The 18306-nt window shown below is 37.4% G+C and overlaps 2 protein-coding genes across 7 annotated transcripts in view; one reads left to right on the forward strand and one right to left on the reverse strand.

Annotated features, from left to right (window-relative positions):
- Positions 1–18306, forward strand: part of LOC139961764 (uncharacterized) — a 31150-nt gene that overhangs the window by 5146 nt on the left and 7698 nt on the right. For all 3 annotated transcript variants that reach the window (XR_011791008.1, XM_071961249.1, XM_071961251.1), the window contains exons 6-11: positions 1280–1365; positions 4133–4186; positions 6496–6600; positions 8285–8396; positions 10162–10264; positions 10791–10847. Coding sequence is in view for 2 of the 3 variants with exons in the window: in XM_071961249.1 (XP_071817350.1) it covers positions 1280–1365; positions 4133–4186; positions 6496–6600; positions 8285–8396; positions 10162–10264; positions 10791–10847 (517 nt within the window). In the remaining variant the exon portion in view is untranslated. The remainder of the gene's footprint in view (positions 1–1279; positions 1366–4132; positions 4187–6495; positions 6601–8284; positions 8397–10161; positions 10265–10790; positions 10848–18306) is intronic.
- Positions 12896–18306, reverse strand: part of LOC139961761 (phosphatidate cytidylyltransferase, mitochondrial-like) — a 33162-nt gene continuing 27751 nt past the window's right edge. For 3 of the 4 annotated variants that reach the window (XR_011791007.1, XR_011791006.1, XM_071961244.1), the window contains one exon: positions 15857–16037. Coding sequence is in view for 2 of the 4 variants with exons in the window: in XM_071961244.1 (XP_071817345.1) it covers positions 16034–16037 (4 nt within the window). In the remaining 2 variants the exon portion in view is untranslated. Of the gene's footprint in view, positions 16038–18306 lie in introns of all 4 variants that reach the window. The other variant, XM_071961243.1, reaches the window with a different exon arrangement.

The raw sequence follows: 18306 nt of genomic DNA on the forward strand, positions 1-18306 counted from the left end.
TACCCCTGCCAGCATTTTGATGCTACTCTGATGTGTCCACACCCTGTTAGCTTTGTTTATGCTTCTATGATGTGTCCACACCCCTGCCAGCTTTTTTTATGCTACTATGATGTGTCCACACCCCTGCCAGCATTTTGATGCTACTATGATGTGTCCACACCCCTGTCAGCTTTGTTTATGCTACTATGATGTGTCCACACCCCTGTCAGCTTTGTTTATGCTACAATGATGTGTCCACACCCCTGTCAGCCCTTTTATGCTACTATGATGTGTCCACACCCCTGCCAGCTTTTTTTTATGCTACTATGATGTGTCCACACCCCTGCCAGCCCTTTTATGCTACTATGATGTGTCCACACCCCTGTCAGCTTTTTTTATGCTACTATGATGTGTCCACACCCCTGCCAGCTTTGTTTATGCTACTATGATGTGTCCACACCCCTGCCAGCTTTGTTTATGCTACTATGGTGTGTCCACATCCTGTTAGCTTTGTTTATGCTACTATGATATGTCCACATCCCTGCCAGCTTTGTTTATGCTACAATGATGTGTCCACACCCCTGTCAGCCCTTTTATGCTACTATGATGTGTCCACACCCCTGCCAGCTTTGTTTATGTTACTATGATGTGTCCACACCCCTGTCAGCTTGTTTATGCTACTATGATGTGTCCACACCCCTGTCAGCTTTTTTTATGCTACTATGATGTGTCCACACCCCTGTCAGCTTTGTTTATGCTACTATGATGTGTCCACACCCCGTTAGCTTTGTTTATGCTTCTATGATGTGTCCACACCCCTGCCAGCTTTTTTTATGCTACTATGATGTATCCATACCCCTGCCAGCTTTGTTTATGCTACTATGATGTGTCCACACCCTGTTAGCTTTGTTTATGCTTCTATGATGTGTCCACACCCCTGCCAGCTTTTTTTATGCTACTATGATGTGTCCACACCCTGTCAGCTTTGTTTATGCTACTATGATGTGTCCATACCCTTGCCCGCTTTTTTTATGCTACTATGATGTGTCCACACCCTTGCCCGCTTTTTTTATGCTACTATGATGTGTCCACACCCCTGTCAGCTTTTTTGATGCTACTATGATGTATCCACACCCCTGCCAGCTTTTTTTATGCTACAATGATGTGCCCACACCCCTGCCAGCTTTGTTTATGCTACTATCATGTGTCCACACCCTGTTAGCTTTGTTTATGCTACTATGTTTCCAAGATAAATGCAATATTTCTGATCATGTACATACATATTTTAATCCTGCCACAGGCTCATGTAATGGCTCCACAAAGACAGGTCTTGCAACGGATCCTTTCTGTTGGCATTCTTCAGTATGTGTACAAGTTAATGGCAAGGTATGTATAGTGTTTAACATTATCTTCAGTATGTGTACAAGTTAATGGCAAGGTATGTATAGTGTATAACATTATCTTCAGTATGTGTACAAGTTAATGGCAAGGTATGTATAGTGTTTAACATTAACTTCAGTATGTGTACAAGTTAATGGCAAGGTATGTATAGTGTTTAACATTATCTTCAGTATGTGTGCAAGTTAATGGCAAGGTATGTATAGTGTATCACATTATCTTCAGTATGTGTACAGGTTAATGGCAAGGTATGTATAGTGTTTAACATTATCTTCAGTATGTGTACAGGTTAATGGCAATGTATGTATAGTGTTTAACATTAACTTCAGTATGTGTGCAAGTTAATGGCAAGGTTTGTATAGTGTTAAACATTATCTTCAGTATGTGTACAAGTTAATGGCAAGGTATGTATAGTGTTTAACATTATCTTCAGTATGTGTACAGGTTAATGGCAAGGTATGTATAGTGTATCACATTATCTTCAGATCATGTGTAGTATCTGTTCCCTTCGGGAATGGTGATACACACCTGACGATGATCACACAGTCACAGTCCCGATGAAAGGGGACTGGGGCTGAGAGCGGATCAGTCGTTTGGTAGTTTGGTTTTCGTGCCCAGGTTCTTTCCTGGGTGACTTTTTCTTAAAAAGTATCACATTATCTTCAGTATGTGTACAGGTTAATGGCAAGGTATGTATAGTGTTTAACATTATCTTCAGTATGTGTACAAGTTAATGGCAATGTATGTATAGTGTTTAACATTATCTTCAGTATGTGCAAGTTAATGGCAAGGTATGTATAGTGTTTAACATTATCTTCAGTATGTGTACAAGTTAATGGCAAGGTATGTATAGTGTATCACATTATCTTCAGTATGTGTGCAAGTTAATGGCAAGGTATGTATAGTGTATAACATTATCTTCAGTATGTGTACAAGTTAATGGCAGGGTATGTATAGTGTTTAACATTATCTTCAGTATGTACAAGTTAATGGCAAGGTATGTATAGTGTATAACATTATCTTCAGTATGTGTAGTATCTGTTCCCTTTCGAGGAGAATGGTGATGCACACCCGACGATGATCACACAGTCACAGTCCCGATGCAAGGGGGCTGGGGTTGAGAGCGGATCAGTAGTTTGGTTTTTCGTGCCCAGGTTCTTTCCTGTGCGACTTTTTCTTAAAAAAAGTATTATCTTCAGTATGTGTACAAGTTAATGACAAGGTATGTAGCCTTTCACAGGGTGGTTACATAGAGTTGGGCTTGCATGCAAGTTATTGTTTTTTCCCCTTTGCCAGTTGGTAAAATAGAAGGTTCTATTACTTATATATCAATAAACCTGCAATTGTTCAGCATCTGATATAGAATGCCCCATTTCAGCTGTACAGCTGGCATCCTGTTAACCTATCAATTAGTCATAGTGTTACTTACAGTTCGGTGCACTCATATGTATTGTTGTGAATAATGCACATACAGACCTGTGGTTTTCATCTGTGTGTATTTGTGGGTATTAATGTGACTGCTACAGCTACATAGAGGTTGGTGTACAGCTTTGAATACTTGTGAGTGATATAACTAATATTGGTTGCTGTACAGCTTTGTATATTTGTGGGTGATATGACTATATATAGGTTGGTGTACAGCTTTGTATATTGTGGGTGATATGACTACATATAGGTTGGTGTACAGCTTTGTATATTTGTGGGTGATATGACTATATATAGGTTGGTGTACAGCTTTGTATATTTGTTGGTGATATTACTACATGTAGGTTGGTGTAAAGCTTTGTATATTTATGGGTGATATGACTACATATAGGTTGCTATACAGCTTTGAATACTTGTGGGTGATATGACTATATATAGGTTGATGTACAGCTTTGTATATTTATGGGTGATATTACTACATATAGGTTGGTGTAAAGCTTTGTATATTTGTGGGTGATATGACTATATATAGGTTGGTGTACAGCTTTGTATATTTGTTGGTGATATGACTACATAGGTTGGTGTACAGCTTTGTATATTTATGGGTGATATGACTACATATAGGTTGCTATACAGCTTTGAATACTTGTGGGTGATATGACTATATATAGGTTGCTGTACAGCTTTGTATATTTATGGGTGATATTACTACATATAGGTTGCTATACAGCTTTGAATACTTGTGGGTGATATGACTATATATAGGTTGGTGTACAGCTTCGTATATTGTGGGTGATATGACTACATATAGGTCGATGAACAGTTTTGTATATTTATGGGTGATATGACTATATATAGGTTGGTGTACAGCTTTGTATATTTGTTGGTGATATGACTATAACTATATATAGGTTGGTGTACAGCTTTGTATATTTGTGGGTGATATGACTATATATAGGTTGGTGTACAGCTTTGTATATTGTGGGTAATATGACTACATATAGGTTGGTGTACAGCTTTGTATATTTGTGGGTGATATGACTATATATAGGTTGGTGTACAGCTTTGTATATTGTGGGTGATATGACTATATATAGGTTGGTGTACAGCTTTGTATATTTGTGGGTGATATGACTATATATAGGTTGGTGTACAGCTTTGTATATTGTGGGTGATATGACTATATATAGGTTGGTGTACAGCTTTTTATATTTGTGGGTGATATGACTATAGGTTGATGTACATCTTTGTATATTTGTGGTTATGTTGCAACTACATTGAGTTGTTTTTTAAGCAGTCTCATTTAACTTTCTCTTTCCTGTTTCACCAGGGACTTACAGTGATAGACCTTAGAATGTGCTTACCAGTGTTGCTAACCAATGATGTAAGTACAATGTGTAACAATTAATGTCAAGAATAAATACAACGTTAGAAATGTTTACATTGCCAGTTTGCCAATTGAATTAGGAATCCCAGTTTATTGGAACAAGATATCCAGTTAAATTTGTAAAGTCATTTATAGATAACCATAATGAAGATATGAGTAAAATATCCTTGCCTATTCATCATTGATTAAATGTTTGTAAATTGCAAAGGGCGCCACCAATAAATTTAAATCAAAATTATTCAAGCACCCTGACTCAGTTTGCAGGCGTTAATTAGCCCCAATGATATAGTGAGGGATAAGCTGTGTGATTTACTTCATTTTTCCAAGCATTCCATGTCAAACATTTTGTTGCTCAAATAATTTGTTGAATTAGATTGTTTGATTTGAACACCTAGAGAAATAGGTCAAAAATAGAATAGGTCAAAAATAGAAATTTGATTTCTTGCATATTTGTTTGCGGGACCTCACACAGAGAAATGTATGACTTCCATATTAAATTAAGATAATGCACAGTACATAACACATGAGAACCAAGTATAAATCACTCTGTCAACAACACATTACATAAACAGTTGTCAAGCTGATAGCAATTAATTCACAACATTGTAAATAAAACAAGAGCATGTAAACTTTGGAATATTTTTAGCATAAGTATATTACAACATTTTACTCAGATGCTTGATAAACTTGTGTGCAAATGGCTGAACAACTTAAGATAGGAGAGGTATTAATCAAAAGATGTCACTGTTTGGTTATCTCTTTTAAACAGTCATAGCATGTGACAGTCTTGTGGGTTTCTTAAATGTTATTCATTAATGTTATTCAAAGTGACAGACCTTTATGCTGTTAGTGAAATAAATGATCACATAATCAAGCAGTGTAAGTAATCTCTGGAGTGGTTTTAATATCATAGAAAGAGCAGAGAAACACAAACACTCATAAAGTTATGAAACATTTATGCCACATGATAAAGGAGAAGGTTGTCATGGGAACAGACCTAGACCCTTCTACCATGACTATAATATTCAATGTGGTATAAGATTGCCCTTTAATAATAACCACAAAAATTATTATAGTCACTTTCCTACGAGTCAATTAAATGTTGTATCCCCAAATATGGTGCTTTTAATATAAACAAATAATGAACCACATTAAACAAATGAAGTAGTGCTATGAACAAGAATGACAGTAGTAGGCTGTAATACATTGAAAAATACCAGGTTTTACAATGAAGCTAATTGAATGATCTGATGCAAAATATAGTACACCTGCCGTTGTCATAGCATCATGAACTGACCGCAGTACAGTGCACTGACTTAATTTTTCACTAACGTGTACTCTGCATACATACTTCACTGTATGTGCTATGCATGCATACTTCACTGTATGTGCTATGCATACATACTTCACTGTATGTGCTAGGCTATAGTTATAGTTGAATTGAGTCTATACCACATATGTGAACCATTCCAATTAAGGAGTTCTCAAGCAAACAGTTAAATTTTGTAGTTTAATGGCTGTAACATGGAAGGTATATGATCAGATGGAACTATGTGTGAACATTTATAATTCTTTTGAATAACGCTGCTGTATTCCTAGTCAGTAATGATAGGCCTATAGGCCTAGAGGTTACATAACTGTAATATTGATGGTGTTCTGACATTGGTTAGACAATGGTGGTGTATAATAATTGTTTCCTTGGTTTGATTTGAACATTGCCTCTTTTGTGGATTTGAAGCATCCAATAACTTATGATACTATTACTACATAAGGCCTATCTTTGTTTTGATGGCTGCCTAATGCCATAATATTAATAACATTAAAACTGGTTATGATACCAGCATTGTTAAATGAGGCTATTGTTATTATTGTACGTTATGGTTAGTATTCTTCAGGCTGAAAGTTTGCTTTAACAGAAATTTTTGTCATAATTTTGTCAAGGGGTTTTTACACACAGAGGGACTTGTTGCCATATCATACTTTTACTAACCCTAACCCTAATTAACCCATATCTGATTCATTTGCTTAGAATTGGCTTAGGCAGCTAGCTGGAATTTGGGATAAGCTTGCTGAGATAATTTCTTTTCTGGCAACTTATATGCAGTTTGGGAGGCCTAACTTCCTGCGTGGATGGGGTCATGTTAGTTAATGGACTTGGCGAGCTTGAGTCTAACTAGCAATTAGATTTAACGTGTGGATCTATTACGGCTGTTACTCATCATGTCATAACATATCAGCTAGTTTTAAGTCCGATGCAAATAGACAAGTTTGTCCACCTGACCTCTTTGTCTTCATTTTTTTTCCAGCTTCATAGTAGAACAATCAGTGATGTTGCATTCCTTCCCAGACTGTGGCCCTGGGCTCCGTCAGAGACTACCCTATTAACAGCTTCCAGTGATGGCCATTCAAAAGTGAGAACAAACTCATATATCTATCAGTTCCTGATGGTTCAGCAACAATAGAGACAGGCACTGCAGTTAATAGCTTGTATCATGCAATGTCTTGGGAACTTCCTGTACCAGGGGGTGTTGCATGGGGTTGTTGGTGGAGATATGGAAGGGCAGGGTATGAGGAGTAACCCAAGAAAGGCTTGAAAACTTCACAACACTTTCAAAGTATTGTGTTTCCCTGTAAAATACATGATATCCTTTCTTCACCTATGGATGCGGCTGTGAAATATTATGAAGGAAGGACATTTCCAACTGCTTTCATACTGTGTGCATACTGATTTTTTGCTATAGGAAGTTGGCAGAAATGTATTTGCTGCAAACTGCAGTTAATGTACTAAATGTGCTGTGTTGTCACTGTGTGATTATATGGTTCAGTGGAACTGTATCCTCTCTTGAAAGTTGCTATCTTACCTTGCAACCTTCCTACTTTGCTGTACTGTCGTATAGGTGGTGACTATATCTTTCCTTGCAACCTTCCTACTTTGCTGTACTGTTGTGTAGGTGTTGACTATATCTTTCCTTGTAACCTTCCTACTTTGCTGTACTGTTGTAGGTGGTGATAATATCTTTCATTGTAACCTTCCTACTTTGCTGTACTGTTGTGTAGGTGGTGACTATATCTTTCCTTGTAACCTTCCTACTTTGCATACTGTTGTGTAGTACTGTTGTGTAGGTGGTGTCTATATCTTTCCTTGTAACCTTCATTCTTTGCTGTACTGTTGTGTAGGTGGTGACTATATCTTTCCTTGTAACATTCCTACTTTGCTGTACTGTTGTGTAGGTGGTGACTATATCTTTCCTTGTAACCTTCCTACTTTGCTGTACTGTTGTGAAGGTGGTGACTATATCTTTCCTTGTAACCTTCCTACTTTGCTGTACTGTTGTGTAGGTGGTGACTATATCTTTCCTTGTAACATTCCTACTTTGCTGTACTGTCGTGTAGGTGGTGACTATATCTTTCCTTGTAACATTCCTACTTTGCTGTACTGTTGTGTAGGTGGTGTCTATATCTTTCCTTGTAACCTTCATTCTTTGCTGTACTGTTGTGTAGGTGGTGACTATATTTTTCCTTGTAACATTCCTACTTTGCTGTAGTGTCGTGTAGGTGGTGACTATATCTTTCCTTGTAACCTTCCTACTTTGCTGTACTGTCGTATAGGTGGTGACTATATCTTTCCTTGTATCCTTCATTCTTTGCTGTACTGTTGTGTAGGTGGTGGCTATATCTTTCCTTGTAACATTCCTACTTTGCTGTACTGTCGTATAGGTGGTGGCTATATCTTTCCTTGTAACCTTCCTACTTTGCTGTACTGTCGTATAGGTGGTGACTATATCTTTCCTTGTAACCTTCCTACTTTGCTGTACTGTTGTGTAGGTGGTGACTATATCTTTCCTTGTAACATTCCTTCTTTGCTGTACTGTCGTATAGGTGGTGACTATATCTTTTCTTGTAACATTCCTACTTTGCTGTACTGTTGTGTAGGTGGTGACTTTATCTTTCCTTGTAACCTTCCTACTTTGCTGTACTGTTGTGTAGGTGGTGACTATATCTTTCCTTGTAACCTTCCTACTTTGCTGTACTGTTGTGTAGGTGGTGACTATATCTTTCCTTGTAACCTTCCTACTTTGCTGTACTGTTGTGTAGGTGGTGACTATGGATGGAAAGTCATTGGTGGATATATCTGCAGGTTCCAGCCTCACCTCAATTGCAGCTACTCCGGGTCCATTTAATGCAATGGCAATGTTAGGATTTTCAAGTAAGTGCAACACTTTGTCTTTTAACTAGAAACATTGGGCGCTTTGACATCATGCTTAACCTCAGTTGCATTATGCCGTGCATGAGTTTTGTATGTAAAGCCTAGCTGGTAAATTTGACATCATAGGAACAGTAATATGCAAAGATTTCACACATATCATGATGATATCTAATATGGAGTACCAGAAATGTACTATGTTGGGTCAAAGATTTACAGATCTAAAAATGTAAAAACTTTCAAACATGGCATAAAAAAGTTCAGCAAGATCTAAAATTAAGGGCTGGATTTGCAATGTTACATGCAGCCAGCCTTTTTGCTGTGGTGGAGATGTTACGTATCATTTGAGGTCAAAATGTGATGAAAACGTGGCATAAATGTAAATGTTTGTGTGAGTCAGGGTGCTTCATATTAAATATTAAAGGACAGCTTAATGGATCTTATGTCTATGGCCCATATTATCTTCAGAGGTAATCTTGGCAGAGGTAATATTGTACAAAACATCACAAAAAGGACAGCTTAATGGATCTTATGTCTATGGCCCATATTGACGTCAAGTAGGCTTATTGGTTCAAGATCAAGGCTCATGTGCTGTCAGCAGAGGTAATCTTGTACATTATTATACAACTCAACAAGCATAGCAAGTGTCACCTTTACCCTTGGTTTTATGTGTACATTTTATATAATACACAACAAGTTTATTCAAGGTGTAGATTGTTCTTGTTCCAATGCTGATGACATTAAACTTAAAACCATTTGAGGCCTTGGCATCTATTCTCATGAGAGTTTATCTCTCTCTATTAAACAGTCAAGTTTGTTTTTTTATTTTGATATTTGCCGGAGGCACAAGGAATTTATGTAATGGTGATGGCGTGTGTGTGTGACATTGGTAAACACCGTAACTCAAATGCTAACGGTGGCTTAACTTCATACTTAGGTTATGTAGATCCAGCTTGGTGAGTAGAAGAACCCTATTGAAATTGTTAGAGGTCAAAGGTCACACGAGGTTGAAATGTGTCAAAGAATGCAATCCTTGTAAACATGTTAACTCCAAAATTAAAGCTACAATTAATCTGTCAGTCCTTCCATGCTATCATTTCCTGATGGTGAACATAGTTTGGTCAATTTCAGTTCAGTGAATTGGCCCAATATAAAATAGATCTCAAGTGATCTTCAACTATACTTATATTCCAGGAAATGAAATCTGCTTCAAGTATTTGATACTCTTGTATTGTAAGCTTTTAATAGGCGGGTTTCACACTCTGAGCTTCAAGGAGTCAACAGGTTATCTCAAATGGCGTCAAATTGGCCCAGGGGGTCAACAGGTTTATATCAAATGGTCTCAAAATTGGCCTTATTGTCTGTGATTTATACTAGATGCCATTTGGCTTTGGCAGTAAGTTGTGTAAATCTTGCACAATGTATATTATGTCACTCTCATTCATTAATAACAATTATTAAAGGGATGGTTGGTGGCAGAGCTGGTTTGCTAGCTCAAAATTGGTAAAAGAGAATGTACATTTGCTCACACATCTATTTGTCTATCAAGCCCACTAATGATCCTGCTGTCATCAACTTTCAGAAGGGTAATACCTTTGCAGTGGTCAACTGGAACTCTTTTCTGATGTAACTTCTGGTACTTGATGTTAGGACACATTTTTGTCAGTTGCTCTATCAATCAGGTGATTCCATGTATGAACTTGAAAGGTAAGGAATCACTAAGCCTTCTGGCTTTCTGGTTTATGTGTTTATATTTTATTATTTTCAGGCGTGGTGATGTATGGTGGACCGGAGGTGTTAGGGTACATTCCTGAAGTTGGTATCCAAGAATCACTCAGGGACCAAGGTGCTGCTTCTGTTTCAAAAATAAGGTAATATTGTAAAACTGTTGGGAGATTTCAAACTGGCCTGCTTTCATTTTCAAAATAGAAAGCTAATATGAAGCTGATGTTGATCTTTGTAGTCAATGAAAAATAGATAAATGCACAGGGACCAATAAACAATATTTGTCATCAATACATGGTCACCACATCACCAGTTCATATTAAACCAATGCATTTGTTAATACCAGAATGTTGCTATAGTTACTGTGATCTGCTGTAGTTCTAAATAACTGCTTTAGCTTTACAAATGTTGTTATAAACTGATTGGGTATTAAAACTAAAGATGAAATGGATTTTATTGGTACTTAAATGCATGGGCAAATATGCTAATGATGAACTGATTTTGTAAGCTGGTAGTTTGATGTATGGGCAAATATGCTTATGATGAACTGATTTTGTAAGCTGGTAGTTTGATGTGAGGGCAAATATGCTAATGATGAACTGCTTTTGTAAGCAGGTTAGGGATAATGTTAAACTTGATGTAATATTTACTTGATTTTAATTTCCTTCACAGGTACACAAGTAATGGCAGTACTCTGTACACAGCCTGTGACAAGGGTATTATTAGACGGTATGTACCACATTACGTAAGAAAACCCACAAAGTGTTAAAGTAATGCAGCCCTTGCTTGGCTGTAGAGGGAGCTTTGTTATTCAGTTGAGCTCCCTGTGTAATAATAGCTTAGAGTTGGTGCTTGCTAAACCAGAGTTGCAAAAATACCTCCATGTGTTACATGTGTAGAGTCAACAATTCAATGTCACTGAAAAATGTTCACAAATTATTCAAGTATTTATTGAATTGCTACTCAATGTCGATTGTTCAAGATATGAGTTAGTGTCGGTTTTCCTCATATATATTTGTGACTCCTTAGCATTGTAACATACTTGTGTGTACACAGCATCTAATAATGAGGGCTGTGGCCAAGTGGATAAAGGCGGTGGCATTTGAAGCAAAGAGGCTTAGCAATCTGGAGGTTCCAGGTTCGATACCCGGCCGGGTCATAGTAAGGTGGATTTTTCATCCAAGAGCAATCTACGGTTTTCCCATCTGAAATGACTAACTTAGTTGAAAAGATTCAAATTTGAGTAAAAAATGTTGAATTGGAAGCCACCCAATGTGTAAGTTGTGATCCACTAGCCCTTGCAGGTTTCTCCCACATTTGTAGTCACTTTAGCGTCGTAAAAGTAACTGCTGATTATTAATATTATTATAATATTACGATAATGCCGGTAGGGTTAACCACCAATCTATGGTAAAGAACCAAAACCTCTGCATGTAGCTCCCAACATCTTTGCCTATCTCACCACCCTAGGTTTAACATACGCCCAAATTAATTAGGATTGTCCCAGTTTTGTAACAAGAATATATGATCTTACCAGCAAACTAAATCTTTCCTGACTTTCTAAAAGTCTTTGTAACATTCTAAATATATCATTGGTTGTACCATATGCTACGAAAACATGTACCTGTGCAGTATGCATTACAATACAGGACTGAATCATTAGTATGAGTCTTCAACGCTCAAACATGATTAATGGAGGGTGTAGCTGTGATACATGGACTGACTACATAGTTGTAACAAAGTAGTACTAACACCTAAGTTTAAGGAGACACAAACATAACCACCATCTGTACCTTGTATATGACATCATATATGGTGGACAACTCCCCCAAAAGGTAAGAAAAATCTTGGTTTGTTTGGTAGATATCCTAGTCCTGTCTGGTGCTGTCTTTTTGTAAATGCCATAATTTCTAACCCTAACCCCATTTTGTGATGTTATTGCACACCTAGGACCTGGAAGCTTTTACTGTTTTGCTCTTTTCATTTTTTCGGGTTAGAATTTTAATGTCCATTCTGAAAACAATGCAAATCATTACGTTTTAATAACAGCTTCAGTAAGTGAGATTCAGCATCGCCATTACAGGAAATAAACATTGTAATAAAGACAAAAAGAAAGCATAAATTGCCTACAAAAGTTTGACAATTTGAGAAAATTTAACACTGCCATATTTAACTAGTGTGTAAAGCCGTATATGCAACCATACCCTCTTCAAAATCCAAAATATTCTTCAGCCCTCGCTAGGGTGCAGTTTTCTACTTTTCAACCAAAGAGAATGGTAACAACATCTCACAACCCCCTTGTATATATCTCCCAACCCAGTTCCCAACCCCCTTGTATTTATCTCCCAATCCAGTTCCCAACCCCCTTGTATTTATCTCCCAATCCAGTTCCCAACCCCCTTGTATTTATCCTAACCCAGTTCCCAACCCCCTTGTATTTATCTCCCAATCCAGTTCCCAACCCCCTTGTATATCTCCTAACCCAGTTCTCAACTTCCTTGATACATTAGTTTATATTGCTATATCCTAGGACGATACTGACTTCTCCTAAATGATAAGACTAGGGCAATGTTACTATGAAGAGCTGGCATAACCAATGCTGAATATTAAACTATATAATATACAATGTAATAGCTAAGAATGAAAGTAGAAGGGTGAAAGCCACTCAGGCACAGGTTTTATAGCTTCCTGCCATGACATTACTGATGTACGGATTCTATATTTAGTGCTAATGATAGACATCGTACAACAGATAGAAACATTCAAATAACAAACAGTTTCATTGTGCAATTGACTTTATTAATATCTATGCATACAATAAATCATTAAAGCAACAAGAATATAAAGCATTCATACTTGTGCAGTAGAAAAATATCATTGATTTGGTCCTGGAGGTATAATAACAAACAGTCATGAGCTACTAGTAAAAATAAAAATGAAGAAAGAATTTCCTAAACTCCATATTAATACTCATTTATTTTCAAGTGTAGATATATTAAAACTACCAGAAACACCATTTCCAAAACCAAAACTACAATATGAACTGTTTGCCCCGATAGGTAATGAGGGCGGTATTGAACAATTAAGCCTGCATAGACTCTGGGTGTGAAACCTGATTAATTCACTTAGGCTTCAGCTTTGAGTACAACGTTTCTGTATGCTGCAAGTGTTGGATGAATCTAATCGTAGTAGTACTCACTGACTATGCAATCAGTGTTAGTCAGTTGCCGACTTTGCTATCTGTAGTACCTGTCTGTAGTATTCTTGTTGTATTCTGTGGTATCTACAGTATTCTAACCCTATTCCCTAACTATTCCCTAACCCTAATTAAAGTCTAACAGTTGGCAACTGTACTAGAGCTATGTGTACCTTTGATACTATTGCTGTTGTTGTATTGTACTTCAGCTCCTACTTGTTTGGTGCTAAGTTTATTGTTTGGTTACTGCCTAAATATACAATTTGAATACACTCTGCAACACCCACACAACCCCACCACAATCATATTATACATATTTTAATAATCGTTTGCTTCAGTGAATTCTTAAAATCACACACAACTCTTCAATGTAAGAGTGTTCCTCCATTGAGAGGTTGGTCTGCCGTTGTATCCACATATAGCTATTAGTTATACATGTATGTATGCCTGTTATTGTTCCTCATCTGTGTCTATATCAGATATGTCCTGCTGGAACCTTAATTCGGACAAGAGAGTTGCCAATCCTGGGTCATGAGTAAAGTTTAAAGTATCTTCCTCATTATGGTCAGGCAGATCGGGTGGCAGTGGCTCCTTGTGTATCTCGGCTTGGAAGGTTTTCATTGGATATTCACTTGGTGTTTCATATTCATGTTCTTCAATAATATCCTTTGAAGGGTTGTCATAAGTAAACACACTCCCATTCTTCTCCAGAGGTGTGTGTGATCGCCTCTTATCAAGCCCAATTGCGGTTATATCCACGGGTTCTAAATCAGCAAAACGAACAGTATCGTCTGTAGCTTGGAATTCATACTTCCTCAGCGACCTGGGTTGTTTGAATCTCCAAAAGATGAGGAATATGGTTGCAACTAAGAGCAAAGTGGTTGCCATGGTGGCAGCTGCAAGAATGATAAGTTCGTTTCTATGCTTGATTCTGAGAGCCTCAAGTTCACTGGACTCAGGAGTACCTGTAGTTTTAATCTGAGCACATTGATCAAGAGATATAAAACTAGGACATTCCTTTAGGTAGACGGTAACACAGAGGATAAAGTTACTGTTGGGCTTTAGAGATTGCAGTATCTTAGAAGTTTCTGATGAAGTTGTCAGAGCAGTGCGGTAACTGTTTTGGTTTCCAAATTCATTTTGGTGAATGATATATCCCAGTAGGTCAGGACTGTTGTATGCAGTCCATAGCAGGGTTGCAGAAGTATCTGTTATGTCAGTAACACGCACCTGGATGGGTGTGTATATACATGGTGGTGGTAACAGAGTCGTGTCTAGAGGCATCAGGGTTGTGGTTGGTAGGGTGGTCGTTGGGATATTAAAGACAAGAACTTGGAAAAAGATTGTGGTCATGCCATGACTGTTTTCAGCTGTGACTCTATATTCACCAGAGTGGTACTCCATTGCTCGCTGAATAACCATGACTTTACCTGCTGCTCGTACATATTCATAAGATGAGCCATCTTCGGGTCCAATCAAATCTCCATTTGGGAGGTACCATTGTATGATTAGTGTTGGGTCCCCTTCAATGCTAACTGTGAACACAACTGGATCCTCAAACTCAACTGCTGTATTTTGTGGCGCAATGAACACATACGGTTCACAGGCAAATTTTTCTATAGGTGATACTGTGAAGACAATTTGACCTTGTAAAGTTGCAGGAGAATTGCACTGCCAAAATGGATCAAAGTAATCGACAGAAGTTTGACGCAGCCATTGCAAAAGCATTCCCATTTGACAGTTACAAAACCATGGATTATTCTTAAGATTCAAAACTTGTAAGGATGTTAAAGATTCTATGTGGGTTGAACTCAGTGTTTGGAGAGCATTGTCAGAAATGTCCAATACGTTCAATTCTCCCAAACCCAGGAAAGCATTTTCATCAATGTTGCTCAACTTAGGGAACATGCTAGCAAGATGCAGTAATCTGAGTGAAGGAAGGTTTTGGAAACTATTTCCTTCAATGAGAGTGATTGAATTTCCGGAGAGATCAAGTTCTTTTAAATTGACTAATTGGCTCTCAAAAGAAGGTATGGCATCAAATTTACAGAATCTCAAACTTAGCATTTCAAGGTTCAAATTGTCATTGAATAGATCGATTGGGAATTCCGAAACCAAATTTCCGTCCAAACTGACTTTGTTCAATAGAGTTAATCCCTGAAATGCTGAAAAAGTGATATGTTCGATACGGTTGCCTTGAAGCTCCAGTTCCGTCATAGAAGTTAATCCCCAAAAAGTTCCATTTGGAATATTTTCAAGTAAGTTTGATCGCAGATCTAGCTTGCGAAGTTGACTCAATTTAGCGAATGCATTTGGATGAATGTTTGCTATTGCACATTGCACTAACTGCAGTGATACAAGGTTAGGTAAATCAACAAACGAAAATGCAGGTAAGTCTTGGAATCTGTTTCCATTCAAAGACAAAAACTGTACATAGTTTGGTATTCCTGAGGGGATGTCGGTAAGGCCTTTATTATTACAAGATACAGAACGTCTGGCTAGGTCGCATACACAGTTTGCAGTGCATATGTTAGGGGAAGTTGTAGGCTCATTCATGTTGGATTGTGGTAGGCTCGACGATGTTTCAATGGAAGCATTTGATGTTGGTGATATCTGACTGCTTGATAATTGTAAGGAGAGTAACATCCACACAATGCTTGTAATCTTTGCCTCTGCCATGTTGTGCTTCATCTACCATTGCCTTTTCAGGAATCTTGGGTTATCTGAGAAGAGAAAAAGTAAAGTTGGTTGACACAAGAACTGGAAGGAATCAGTATATTACACTGGAATATTGTTGTACACTATCTAGTTCATTGCATATAGGATATAGAGCAGCATGTTCTCAAATACTGAGCCTTATCATTGTCAGTATGGTAAACAAAGTTGTTTCTGAATCCATTTCCTAATTTGCAAACCAGAAATACACATTCAAGGGAGACTTTGTACACAATTTGGTTCCTCGTGAGAGTTTGAACGGAGAACCTAGAGATTGTGGAGCGGGCACTATGATGGTTACTCTAGGCCAACACCATATTTTGAGTACAAGGACCCCATTTGGGGCATGACCATGTAAATTCAGTTGAGCTTGCCATGACTTTTGCCAAGACAATGCTAGGTTGCTTAATGACATAAAAATCAAGTTGCATATCTAATTGCCTTCACGAACAATTGATGATGGGCTTACACAATTGCAATTTAAAAATTAGCATTGACAAGTCTCCTTACATGAAAATGTACCAATTGATCATAAATGTATTGATTTTTGTGAAGGTCAAAATTTCAATAGTATCTGCAGAACTCATATAAACAAAACTTTTCCATGATATCTTACAAGGATAACATTGGCTCATACCCTGTTACGATGAAGTCATCCAGCAAACCTCAATACAGCTTTGCAATCTGGTTTAAATATATTACAAAGGCATCTCTGCATTTTACGTATTCAAGAATGCAACTTAGCAAAACTTATAACCTTTGGACTTTCAAGTTTATTTCAAACTTTAATCATTGTTCTCTTTTTATACAAAACAAATGTTTGCAACTTTCTAACATGGTAACAAACTATGTCTGCTAAGAAGGAGCATTTAAGGCAAGGAAAAATGGAGATGAGAGGAAGGGAATGACACTCTTATCCATTTATGTCTTATACTTTTTGCACAAACAAATGGATAAACTTCTCAGTAATATTACCAATTAAAACAAATTTCTCAAACAGAAGCTTAGCTGGGTTTCTGCAGCATTGCTGTCAGAAACGTTGCTTGTCCTGTCCGGTGACAAATTCCATATGTTACAATGTAGCTCGTTTCTTTTGTGCATACGTGAGTTGAACTTTTCATGTAGAACAGAGTGTGAAGGGAGTGTTTAGCGTTTCCTATACTTCCTTAATGCAGATTGATATTACAGATGATAAAATAACATCAGTACAACAACATATGTCAACTGTTAGTGCAGTTACCCCTACTAAATAATTTGATATGGTAACTTTCTTACAAAACCTGAAAATATATTGTTCTCTCACATCAAGTGCTCTGATTTCAACAAATTCAATATGCCATGGTATAGATATTATAGACATTATAACTACCTACTATGCATCTCATAGGCAACCTGGATTTCCCTATTCACAGGCAGCAACGGGGGGTGGGGGTGGAGGGAGGGGGGATGCTCAACTAATACTTGCTTAGAGCAACTGAGTAAAGTGTGTCTGCAATCAGCCAGCTATTACAGTACGGCATAAACGCAGTCATAGTTTCATGTTTTTCCTGTAGCAATAAGGTCAAGGTTAACTTGCAAACTACTCTTGTGCTGCATGTGTACTGTATTTAAAGGCAAGTAACCGCTGGGAGGGGGTTCCCCTCTGGTTAATGTTTTGAGCCAAAACAGGTATTGATATATAGAAATGACACTACAATTGCAAAGGAATCATTCAAGAAGTTTCAACCTGTTTGGCTTTCCATGTTATTTGATTAAGTTATACTTATGTTATATTATCATCATAGCTTGATATTTATTTGTGTTTTGTGTGTCATGATCTGGTTACATCACACACCTTAAATATGGTTATCATCATATGCTGTATATCTTTAAATTTCAGTTTAATGATTGAAAAAACTTAGTTTCAGCCTTGTTGTAAATGTTATTTGCAACAGAAGAGCCTAAGAAAGATGCTTTCTTCCCCCAAAATCGTGCATTTCAGCCTTGCAACTATCAGATGTCGCTGAATTTGAGAAAGGTACTTCTCAGTTTGAGGGGTACTTTCACAAATGCAGGGAACAGTGTATTGAATTATGTTTTAACAGTTATTTGTAAACTTCCATAGTCAGTTGATAAATTTCTCCCATTTATATCACTAAGTAGTACATCAGCATTGCTGATTAAGCTCTGTGTGTTGCTTTGCATGGACTTGCCAGCATGTTGTGTCTTATCACATACATAACAGTAGGCCTAATAGTACAGATTCACTCCAGACCTTTGAGAAGAATACACTTGTAT

This window comes from Apostichopus japonicus, chromosome 20 (assembly GCF_037975245.1).
Source record: "Apostichopus japonicus isolate 1M-3 chromosome 20, ASM3797524v1, whole genome shotgun sequence".
Classification (NCBI taxonomy): Eukaryota; Metazoa; Echinodermata; class Holothuroidea; order Aspidochirotida; family Stichopodidae; genus Apostichopus; species Apostichopus japonicus.